This window comes from Cheilinus undulatus, linkage group 9 (assembly GCF_018320785.1).
Source record: "Cheilinus undulatus linkage group 9, ASM1832078v1, whole genome shotgun sequence".
In the NCBI taxonomy this organism is placed as follows: Eukaryota; Metazoa; Chordata; class Actinopteri; order Labriformes; family Labridae; genus Cheilinus; species Cheilinus undulatus.
Window position 1 is genome coordinate 36,700,203 of NC_054873.1, and position 12,724 is coordinate 36,712,926.

The window sequence follows — 12,724 nt, forward strand, 5'->3', positions numbered from 1 at the left end:
TGGCCCTTTGCCGCATGTCTCTCCCCACTCTTGTCCCTGTTTCTGAATCTATCCACTGTCCATCTCTGTCAAATAAAGGCACAAAATGCCTAAAAATAAAAAAATAACTGGCGCACCAGTAAGAGGTCTGCAGATATCCTCCAGCAAAAAGGTATAGATGCACCCCTGATAATTTAAAACATTAGGTTAAGTCCTAAAGATTTAAAAAGTAAAGATAATTAGATAAAAATTTAGGAATGTGGGAAAAGGAATTAATTGTGTTTTCATTTCAAATTTCAATTTTGCATCTCACAATTACAACTTAAACTTATGATTTTGACTTTTTATTTAACAGTTTGTCCTTTTCAATTTATACATTTGGCTTTTTATCTCATATTTCACATTTTAGACTTTTTCTTAAATTTCAAAATCATTTGTCATCAGTGTACTTTTTTCCCCCATAATTCATTATCTGTGTAAATAAGGTTGAGAGTTTATGCTTAAATATTGATCTTGTTAGACTCTCAGGTTGGACCTAAATTCAGAATCTGGTCCCTGCTGTGATTGAGTTCGACACCCTGTCCTGTATTATGCTGTTATCCTTTATCAGCCCTGTCTTGCACAGCTGGCACTCTTTTTGGAAGGCTTTTCGCAAGATTTTTGTGTTTTGTGTGAATTTGTGCCCACTCATTCTGTAGAGCATCTATGTTGTCAGGCACTGATGTTGGGCAAGAAGGCCTGGCTCACAATCTCCATTCCAGTTGATCCCAACGATGCCTGACGGGGTTGAGGTCAGGGCCCCAATAAAGGTCTCCCACATCATTGTCTAAAATATCTTGGTATGCTGAAGCATTGAGACTGGAGGTAATGGGCCTGGCCCAAACCCTGGAAAACAGCCCCATACCATTATCCCTCCTCCACCAAACTTCACAGTTCACACATTGCACATTTGTATCTGCAAAAATTTCATGAAACTCTTGCAGCATGGTTTTTGCGCTTACATTAATGGCAGTGGAAGCTTGGGACTCTTCAGCTATGGAATCAATAGAGTGTTGGTGACACCATGTGCCTTAGCAGTCATTCACCCCACTGCGTGATTTTACTTGGTCTTCCACTTAGTGCCTGAGTTGCTGTTGTTCCTGAATGCTTCCACTTTCTAATAATATCACTTACAGTTGACTGTGGAATATCCAGTGGGGATGACATGAACTGTCATATAGCAAAGGTTGCATCCATCACAGTATCACGCTTGAAGTCACTGCGCTCTTCAGAACAACCCATTTAGTATCACAAATGTTTGCAAACAAAGACATGTCTAGGTGCTTGATTTTATACACCTGAATGCAATAATTAACAGGTATGTTAATTAACAGATTCCCAAATGTCATGTCACATTTCCTGTGTAAGTATCTTTAATCACCAAGACCACGACCACAGGAAGGCCAGTCCGATGTGCCATCCACATCTAAAATAAAAGAACAGGACAGGAAACATTTGCGGCTTTTTAGCTGGCTGTACTGATGTAGTGTCTGCAAACGAGTTGGTTTAAAGAGGTGGCCCTTTAATGTGAATCATGGGAGAAGTCTATGGTTTGGTATTATTAAAATGAATAATTTCAGGACAATAAATGTACATACATCAATCAAGCATTGCTGGATTTAGATTTAATAAAAGCTCAAATGGTAGCCTGTCAGATGAAAAGCTGTTTGTGAGCTAAACAAAAAAGGTCAAATGATACAGATTACAAAAAAAAAAAATCCCATCACTGTAGCTGATTATTTATTTCACTGTTAACTGTATTTGCTTGAGATGCCGTGTTTGTACGTGTGTAGCTACATGCGAGATAGAAAGAACGTTCTTCTGTTTTCAAATCTGAGCAAAAGACACATCTGACAAAACACACAAACAGGACTTTTAAAAGAAAGCTTTCAATGTTTGACACAGCCCATCCTGATCTCAATCGTCAGTGTGAGAACTCATGCTGTGCAGTATGAGCTCATGATAAACTTGACCAAAGCGAATGCTGACATTGGTCAAAGAGTTGGATGCAGTCAGTCTGAGCTGAGGTGGGGGTAAATCGTATAGTCAGAAGAGAGGAAATCCCCACCATCCCCTGGCAATTTGCACCCTGTTAACAAGTAAACTGCAGGTCTGTTATTCTCCTTGTGGATTGGAGTGGGGTGGCACTCTGTTGACCAGCTGACACTTGATTAGAAAACGTCTTCAATATACCCAGTTTGTTTTTTTCACTGGCCTCCTGATTTTTGAGGTTTGGGTAAGCCCAGAGTTAACACCATACCATAAGCTCTCTCAGCTTCCTAAATGAGATTTCTCTATCATGGTGGTTGGCACTTTCTATAGGCGGTCTTTGGTTCTAAGCTCTATTCTCTGGTATGGGCCAGCATTTTAAAATAATGGATGTTGTGAGTCCTGTAATGCAACCTAAGTCCTCTGTCAGGACTGTGCTTCCTTTAAGACCTGAGGCAGCAGCACCTTGAGTGATGTATGTTATTATCCTGTTTCTTTCAACTGGAAAATTGTTTTCTCAGGTAAACCTGAACCAAGCTCTGTAACATCATAATAGAAATCTTTCTCTCTTCCCCTGGCACAGCTCTGCTCATTTGTGATGCCACCCATGTTGTGTGTTAGCATATTAGAAAGGTACCCAGCTGTTCCGAAGTAGCAGTGACCTTGAGTGGATTAAATGTCTGATCCAATTTAGCATTTAGCTTATTTTTAAAATTCCTAATTGAAGAAAACAAGATGATGCTTAAAAAGCCTGCATGACTTAGAGAGCAGCGTGATGTTCCATTAAAAGGCAATGCCAGCTAATATTAAATGAACCTTTGTCTTCCCCAGAGGTACAAACACCCTCTTAACCTTGTCTGTAATGAATATCCTGCAGCAGGAGCAGTTTTAGGTGGAGTTTGAGATGTGCAAAGCACTTTATTGGGTGTCTCCAGGGGGGCTTTAGATTGCATTTCATTTTGTTCCTTATTAGCAATCTGCAGGAAAAAAATAAAACCTCAGAGAATACTCTGCAACAGACTCAGTTATTGGTTTTATGTTTTGGCTTTGTATGATGATACAAGGAACATAATTTATTCTGTTTTTGAGAAACAAACCAGTTGCTAACGTCAGTATAAATGGTTAATGATTATTAATACTTCTCCAGCTCAGGCATTTATGGATGAGATTTTAATACCTGTATACCTCACACAGGCTTTTCATTGTATTAGATGGATTTCTTTTACATAAATATAAGAAAGATTACACTTATTTACCTGTATTCACAATGAAAGTATTCATCAATGTCATGTTAAATTCCACATGTATCTACTGGGTGGTTTCTAAATCCCCATTTTTACCAAATTCACTATCATGATTGGTCAACCACATCAGGCATAAGCCTTTGGTGGTGTTTTTTCATAAACCTGTCCTTTTGTTGTTATTTGAGGTGTCACTGACAGAAGAATACATAACCTCCAGGGTAAACACAGATGTAAGAGCTTTGGTTTTGTGGCAGTGAAGAGATCTAAATCTGCCAGCATGATGAAAGAGTGCGTTTCCACTCAGAGAGCCTCAGTACCTTGACTCCGCGATGGGGGAAATATCCACGGATCGCAAACAAAGCTGAAGCTCCTCATGTTTGCCGTTTGAGGGACAGAGAGAAGGTCATGCCTCATACAGTGTTAGCTTTTTGCTCAATGGATGAAACAAAAGAAGGAATGTCTCATTGCTTTCTGTCAGCCTTGAGCCTGACTCTGTTCAAACCCTGTCGGACCCCTTTTGTTACTGTTTACACAGAGAAGTTGGACTTTTGAGTGCTCTCCACTTTAGGGCTAAGTGAGAATGTCACAAAGAAGAAATAACTTTGTTTTGTTTGTCTGTGTTTCTGAAGTTAGAAAGATGCAACAACCATGCACATATCTGGGTTTGTGTGGCAGAAAAACAAAACCCCAATACTTGACAAGGTGAGTAAGCAAGATTTCAAGTCCAAAATGTCATGCTGACATGTCATTCAAGCAGTGATTTCAAATCTAAATACAGACTGATTACTGAAAGGGGCCAAGATAATCATCTTTTTTTCATATATCTGCCATTTATGGGAACACTTACAATAACTACTGACTTTTAGCAGTAGCAGTAACAAAGTATTAGTAAATACTAATGTTACAGTGACATTTTTACAAAGTAACTTACACACAGTAGAGGTCTTCCTGATATTAAGGACATTGCCCAAGGACCCATACTGGATATTCATTGTGCTCTGACCAGATTCAAACCCCTAATTTCCCATAACAGTCAGGAGTGTATACCGCTAAAAAAATTCTACGGCCTTATCTTAAATCAAAAATGTATCTCAACATTTAAAAAGCAGTATTTATTATGTCATTTTAAACTTAGCTATAGATTATTTGAAGCATTAGTAAATAATTATTAAAGGCATAAGTGAACCTTAATTTATAATGGCCGATAATGGCCACAGATGCCATAAATTTCTTTCATTTGTTGTTGTGTCTCTTGTCCTTCTCCTCTTCCTGCTTTTCTCCACCCTGAATCTTTCATTCTAGCTCCTTCCAACCCCAGTGCAGCTTCAGCAGAGTCTGGTCTGCATGATATTCTTGCCCCTTAAAGACCCTGTAAGTCCAAAATTTGTGTCTTAACACACTAGATATGTTAGAATGAGCTTGCTGTAAACATGTGAAAACACAGATCTATATGTGACTGAATTTTGTATTTAACCATGAGTTAGATGCTGGTTTTTGTTCATTGTGAGGTAAATTTGCCAAATCTATCAGTCACAGTGGTCCATGGATCATTAAAACATCATAACAGAGATTTGAGGCAGAAAACAGACTATGTATCTTGTCTAGCACAGAGCCAGGCAGCTGGACTCTGATCATAAGCTCAAGGGACAAGCAAATTTCATGACTGCGTTCTCCATTCAGAATGTAGCATGTTTTTTTTAATCTGAGGATTGTATTTCCTGAGAGTGGGCGTGGCTTCAGGTCATTCAATCGACATGCCCACACCATCCTGAAGCAGGATTTCACGGCCTCATTTTTCATGATTTTGAAGTTTAATATTTTTTAAACTTAAAGATGTTTTATCTGACTGAAATTTGACCTGGGGTTCATAACACAGTGGCCTTTCATACAACAAACCTAAATACAGATTTATTTTCACTTTACAGGGTCTTTAAGGGAAGGTTTTTGTCACCACTGTAACGATACTAAATACCACTAGTGCTAAGCTCCTGGTGATTAACGCTGGCCTTTATAGTAATAGGGTCTGGTCTTTATTATAATATTAATGTTTAACACTGGTCTATTGTAATAGGCCACATCAGAGAGTACAGTCTAGACCTGCCCTCTTGGTAAAGTGTCCTGAGATAACTTTGGTTTAAATTGGAGGTATACAAAAAAGATTGATTAATTGATAATCTTGAAGAATTAAAAAAATATTTAGGCTATTTATAAATACAGCTATGCTGTTTGATGCCCCAGCAAAGGATCTGTAACATTTACCCTTACTTTTACCAGAGATGTACCTCTTTACTGATGAAGCATTTGTGGCTGTTTATAAATGACAGAAAAATATAGTGCTTTATGAGTGATGAGTTATGTTATCTACTGCTTTACTGAGGCCTAATTGTAGAGCTGAAAGATATATAATTTTACAGCTGTGATAGTGATATGCAATAGTCACATCTCAGGTCGTATGATGTTAGTCATGTGACCTGAAGCGTCATTTTATTACTAATTTAAATTAAAGTCTGCCTGAAATCATCGTTAGTAATAAGAGAACTGAGCACTCTGCAGGCAGAATCGGTGTGTCTCCTGCATATAATAACATTTAGGCTACAGGAGACGCTGCTGCTTGCACAGATACCCATGATGCTCAGGCAGATGCTCAAACATGCGAGGCATATCTAAGATGAGTGTATTCCTGCTACCAGCAGCACCTTGTCCTGGTACTCCTTATCATACAGTCTGTTAACAACATGTTTTCAGCTTCATGTGTGTGCTGTAGTTTGGGGGAGTCGCAGCAGCTTGACACAGTTAGCTTTAGTTTAATCATAACTTATACTCATGGGGCTGGTCAGGTCAGCTTAATGTAACTTTGAACAACATTAGAAATGGTTGAAGACATTTAAGTTGAACATTACCAACTCCTCTTTTCCTCTTCAGTGTGCAACTTACAAAGAGCTGCACAGTGCCTACAATTTGGAGTCTAAAAATGACAGAGATCCAAAGAAGGAAAATATATATAATTGTGATTCAAAACATAATTAAACGTCACATATTTACCCTTTTAAGACAAGTTTATATTGGTATCAGAGGTCCCCAAAACATACCTGTGAAGTTTGTTGCTGAAAATACACTCCAGTATTAGATTTTTGCCTGTCTGAAAACCCCTCTGTTTCAGCCCTGCTCAGAACGAGCTGTTTCTGTCTGTGGCTCTAAATGTTATTGAGCTGTCTGACTCCGCCCCCTTACAACACCCATCTCAGGAAATGGATGTGGCTTAATGGATTAATGTGGCTCCAGGTGACAGGGGGATCCGAGAGGAGGGCGGAACTTTCTTCCAAGTGGGGAGGGCCAACCGAACCTGGGGGCCTCACGATGTCCCCACATGACATCATGAGGCCAAAATCTGGGAACGGCTTGTTTCAGCACACGTTTGCTGAAAGGCGGTGGTGGTGGTGGGGGTTCTGATTCTTAATGGGATTGTAGGCAGGCCAGGGGTACACATTTTTGCTATAAAAGCCCGAAAAAGTGTATTTTGCCTAATATGTGACCTTTAACGTACATGAGCATGCAATTGTAAGGTTCAATTTCCTTTTTAGAAATATATAACAGAAAAAAAAATTATCTCAAATAATTTTTTCCCAATGTTCTTCAACTGTCCTTAATTTTGTGAAGTTATACCCCCTATTTCTAACTTTACATAAAATTTACACTTATTTGACCTGATTCTCAAATAACACCACTGAAAATGTTCATTTTTTCTTTTATCTTATAACTGCACAAATAAATGGAAAATTACAGAAAAGAACCTTTTTCCCCATCAGAAACATCTGTTTCCAAGGACTCTGAAGTGCTCACAATAACTAATAATTCAAGCATATTTGGTATTTCTGATATTTCTGATATGTCAGTGTCCCTTTGAGAGTGATATCTTACCAAAATCAACATGTGTCTTTTTTAAATATGACAAATGTGCCTACTTGCTTTTTTCCATTTAATAGTGCTGGCCAACATGTGATCATTTCAAAACACTTAAAATATAAAAGTAGGACATTGGTAACCTAGTGGATATGTCAGTGTGCTTCATGCACAGAGGTTTGATTCTTTGAAGAAGGTGGTACACGTTCAAATCCTGCCTGTCGCTCCTTTTCTGCACATCATTCCCCTCTCTCTCCCTCCAGTTTCTAAATATGTCCACTGTCCTTTCTGAATGAAGACAGAAGTCCATCGTCACAAAGGTTCATTACCTTGAATTCAGTTTTACAAAATCACTGAAATGGGTCCGAAAATTTATTGGGAGGTGAAATGTCAAACCAAAGATCAGAAGGGTGTAGGATCAATTTTTCTACTGAGGAAAGACTTGGTGAGGCTGCCATCAGGTTTTAGCTGCGACCTCTCGGTGACCGTTTATAGCTCTGACGTCTCTTGGCTGAAAAAATGTTAGTGTGAAACTATCTGCAAGAAAAGGCACCTTTATAAAATCCAAACTACAAAGTCCCAGCTTAAGTGAACTTTGAAGTCTATGGCAGCACTACAATCTTCTTCTCCAGCTTCTGCTCAGGGAAGATGAACCTCTTCATGACATCGTCAAGCTCCTCCAGAGCCAGCTGGGCGTGGAGCACTGCCACTTCATCCAGGTCTGAGCGGACCACCCACTTCAGAGCCCGATACAGGTCTAAGAGAACATCTCTGAGAACCTGGAGGGGTCACAGGAGAGGGAGAGGTTACATACAAATGAAACAACACTTAAATCTTTAGACTGGGCTGGAAAGTGACAACAAACAGCTTGTTGTTAATGTTCACCTTTTTTCTTAACCTGATGTCTTCAAAAGATTTGATCCAATTTAAATAAGGGAACTTTGGTGAGTACATAAGACCAGACAGAGAAAAGACACAACTTGGGAAGCTAGTGGTTTGGTCATACTCAACCACAGCACAGAAAAAAAAAAGACAAAACATTTTTTCCCTTTTAAGTTACTTCTTTCCCAGTCTCACTACAAAGTATGCTAGGATTACTACCAGTACTAACCAGGAAGGAAACTTTCATGACCTTTTAATGATATGAAATGTGAATTTCTTTGGCAGTACTGTAAATAGAAAAAAAACATCAGAAGCTGTTCAGTATGTGTTGGTACAAGTGTTACACCAAAGATACAACTTTAGTTAAAGGCTTCTAATAAAATTCATGCAAAAATTCTAGCTTGAAAACAATATGTTAATGTGTTGATGCACTCTCTGACTCCCATCTCTTTTTGTTCCATCTTTATTTGCCTCTTTCAACGCCCCAACACCTCCTGAACCGTCCAAAACACAGCACATGACCTGCTCTCCTCCACTTTGACCTAACCTTTGAGCCCCGGCCTGTCAGGGTCTGTCTCTCTCAGCTGTTCTCATGCCCCTCTGTGTATCATTAGCCCCGTACAGCTGCTGCTGCTCCATAATGACAGGACCTGGTCTGAGACCAGCAGCTGGACAGCTCGCTGTAATCGTGGCAGAGGCTCAACAGCCACATCACACTGCAGCCAACAGCAGCTCACAGAGAAAAGCCTTTACAGGAAAACCACTGGAGACAGAATTAATTAATTCAGTGCTTTTTTAAAAATGCCACTGATATTTTTAATGAGAAAGGCTCTGAAGATAAGAGACTGTATTTAAATGATTTTGCTCCAAGGATGAGGTTTAGGAAATGTTGAAGGTTTCTGTTTAATCATAACTGGAATAGATTATGATCAAATACTGTGCATTAATTCAAGACTTTCAAGATATTCTACTGCTCTCGTGTGTGTTAATGAGATAGAAAAAAAGTCTGGCACACCTCCTGATAAAATGCAGTCCAGTCCAGTTAACTAGAGCCTAAGACATAAAGAAGCTGTTTAATGAATGCCTCCATTATAGTGTCACTAAAACTGACCATGCTTGCCAAAAAAATTACAAATTGATCTGTGTGTTGAAAATGTGTTGTACACATTATCTACAATCTTTAAACTATGTCTGGATGCTTACTTAATCTGTGGGATAGAAAATAAGCAGAGCTCCCATTGGGGCTGAGGTAAAACTTACAGTGCCTATAAAAAGGCTTCACCCCTTGGATGTTTAACTTTTTAATTGATTTTATAAATCAAATATGGTCAATATAATTTGGCTTTTTTATGAAAAACGTCGATGTCCAGCAAGGAAGGACATCCAGCCAATTGTTGCTAGTAGTCTCACAATTAGTGAAATGGGGTAGTGAATGTCTCTCAGTTGACTGTGGTATAAAGACAACTGTGTGTGAGGACCAGTCACTGGTTCAGCAGTTTTCCTGACTACCATTTTACCATGAAGACAAAAGGACACTCCAATCAACTTAGAGAAAAGGTTATTGAAAAACATAAGTCAGGGGTTGGATACAAAAAAATCCAAGGCACTGAACATCCCTTGGAGTTCAGTTAAATCCATCATCAGGAAATTGCAGGAATGTGGCACATCTGTAAATCTGTCTAGATCAGGCCGTCCTCACAAACTGAGTGACCGTGCAAGAAGGAGACAAGTAAGAGAGGTCACCAAGACACCTATGACTACTCTGAAGGAGTTACAAGCTTCAGCAACTGACCTGGAGAGACTCTGCATACAACAACTGTTGTCCATGTTCTTCACCAGTCAAAGCTGGTGAAGAACATGGACAACAGAGAAAGCCACTGTTGAAAAAAAAACTCAGATTAAATTTCAACTAGAGTTTACCAAAAGGCATGTGGGGGACTCCAGGGCCAAGTGGGAGAAAGTTCTTTGGTCTAATGGGACCAGAATCGGGCTTTCTGGCCGTCAGACAGAACACTGTTTTTGTTGAACACCAAACACTACACATCCCCACAAACTCACCATCCCCACTGTAAAGCAATGTGTTGGCATCATCTTATTCAGTCTACAAGAGAAGTACAACTAGGGAGAAGATTTATTTTTCAGCCGAAGCATACAGTGAAATTATTTAAAGACAACAGGGTGAATGTTCTGGAGTGGCAGAGTCGAAGCCCAGATCTCAATCCAATAGTGAATATGTGGCTGGACTTGAAAATGTTTGTTCACACTCCCAGTGCAACCTGGGTTGCATCTACTAAATACTGACTTTAAACTGACAGTTTCATTCAATTGACATTACTTTGTAGAAATCTGTTTTGACTCTGACAAGAGGGTTTTTTAACTTTTAACTGAACAGTGAAATAAGAACAGAACAGTGGGTCCTGCCACACTGCTTCCTTATTTGGAGCTCTGAGAGTTGTGATGTGATTAGTTTGGATCATGCTCTCATTTATCTAAAAAACAACTCTTCAGGAAAGCCCTGCCAGGGACCAGAGAACTTGACGGAGGAAGAGAGGGATGTGTGACTCTAAAAACATGCTGTTTGGACTGAGTCTAACAAGCTAATATTTAGTTTTTAACCCTCCTGAGGACCACGGGGAAACTGACACTAGATTACAGGACCTGTCAGGCTGTGAAACAACAACCTCTCACTCTCAAAAACACACCTCAAGCTGTGTTATTCAGCCTTTTTAAAACCTGGAGAAGACCAGGAGCAGACTGGGTCCTTCTGCCTTTAGCATTCCATGGAGTGAAGCATTACAGTCTGTTTAGCAGAACTAGATTGTTTTGATTTGTTCGCTCTGACAGAGGAGACATTCTTGAACCATGGTGACAGAGGAGGTGGCCCCACTTTGACCTAACAGACCCCTTCACAGCAAAGAGTACATCAACGAGGCTTACCAGTATGTATCAATGTAAACCCTTTACTACCTGGCTTTCTTGTTTTCAATTCTTACGTAGTTGAACTGAATTTTAATCAAATGATAATAAAAAGGTTAACGAGCCTACATGGTTCTGATGCTGCAGGGTTTTAGCCAGTTTCTAAATGGAAATGATGGCAAATCATCTAACAAACTTCACTAACTTCCAGCTATTTTGTCACTACTTTATCTGGAAAAACTCTCATTAAAGAATAAATGCAGCCCTAAGTGGCCTGGTACTAAAACAGAGTAGGACCGAGCCAGTACCATATACTAAAAATTGCAGCATATATTACTGTTTCCTCTGAAAGCAAACACGACTATTAACTCAATATTGGAGTTTTACATAGTTATTTGAATGCTTGTTATCACTACTGCTGCAGCTTTGGTATCGGACAAAGCGACGGTACAGGATGTTGCAGAAAGAGCCTTTAATGGCACTTTCAACAGCAAAGATTCACAGATGGTTATATAATTAGCTGTTAAAAACAGCATGAGGAGATTTTTAAAAAGCACATCTTAAAAATATACCAGACATTGTGTACTGCTTGGGCCACAAAGGGCTCCAAAATCAATGTGATTGAAAGCTCCTCATAGATCTTTAATAGTACTGTTATCTCTTTTCTACCAAGCTAGTTCCAGGGTTGTTTAATAGTCGATGCTTAATATAGCACCAGGCATGTTCCAGCTGCTGACTCAGATCGATGGCCTCAGGTTGAGCCAAAGTGGTGAGAACTGGTCGTTGACACCTCAGCACCCCCTGGAAAGTTTAACCTCCCTGATTGGCAGGGATTTCCTCCTAGTACAGCCATGGTCCTGAGGGCTTTGCCCGGCTACCTTCATATGGTGCCCGACTTATCTGGTGGCTGCAGAGTTAGGAATACTCCCCTAGGTATCTTCGGGTGATGTAGTTTAAGGGCATGGGGGTTCCAGAGGCATCTGATAAGAACCTTTTATCTGACCCTGTGTTTGCTGTCAGGGCTCCAACCCTTTGGAATAATTTACCTGAAAGTGTCAGACTCGAAGATTCACTATCTTCTTTTAAATCAGCTCTAAAAACGCACCTTTTAAGATTAGCCTTCTCTTGACAATTTCTCTGCTCTTTTAGATGTAATTCTATTTGTTTATACTAATGTTTTGATGTTTCACATTTTATTTTTTTTTTTATCTTATTTTTCTTTCTTTTCCATGTATTGTTGAATATATGTATTTTTTTTCCTTTGTCAGATTTCTTGTGAAGCACTTTTTAACTAAATTTTTGAAAGTGCTTTATAAATAAAATTATTGTTTTTATTATCTTTGTGGGCCTCTATTTGATGTGTACCTGGCAGGCTTTCTCTGGCTTGATCCAGCTCACCACATACTTGGTGCCTAGGGCCCAGTGGGGTTGGTCCAGGCCCTTGGGGTGGCGGCATGTCTCTAGAGGTCAGCTGGGAGGATACCTGGAGAGATGGGGCAAGGGCCTGGTGCAGAGCCAGAATGTGCTTTCAAAACTGAAAGAGCTGGGCCAGAAAAACTGGCTCTAGTATGGCACCAAGTCCTTGCAGGTCCAGAGGAAATGATTGGCTTATGTCAGAACCTGTATGCTTCTGTTGGAGACTACATGTGTTTGTGGCTGGGTGCAGCACGCTTATGTTGATGGGAAAACAGAGACGTACTCTGATGTTTACAGGGATGTAATGACGCTGCTCTCTGGCAAACTCCAGCCTGTGGAAAAGCAAACCAGTTCACTGA

General features: G+C 39.7%; 1 protein-coding gene across 1 annotated transcript in view; it reads right to left on the minus strand.

The window, feature by feature from the left end:
* Positions 1 to 7,509: 7,509 nt before the first annotated feature.
* Positions 7,510 to 12,724, minus strand: part of tango6 (transport and golgi organization 6 homolog (Drosophila)) — a 31,957-nt gene continuing 26,742 nt past the window's right edge. Inside the window, exon 18 of the mRNA XM_041796164.1 lies at positions 7,510 to 7,930. Within this exon, the coding sequence (XP_041652098.1) occupies positions 7,754 to 7,930 (177 nt within the window). The 3' untranslated portion in view covers positions 7,510 to 7,753. The remainder of the gene's footprint in view (positions 7,931 to 12,724) is intronic.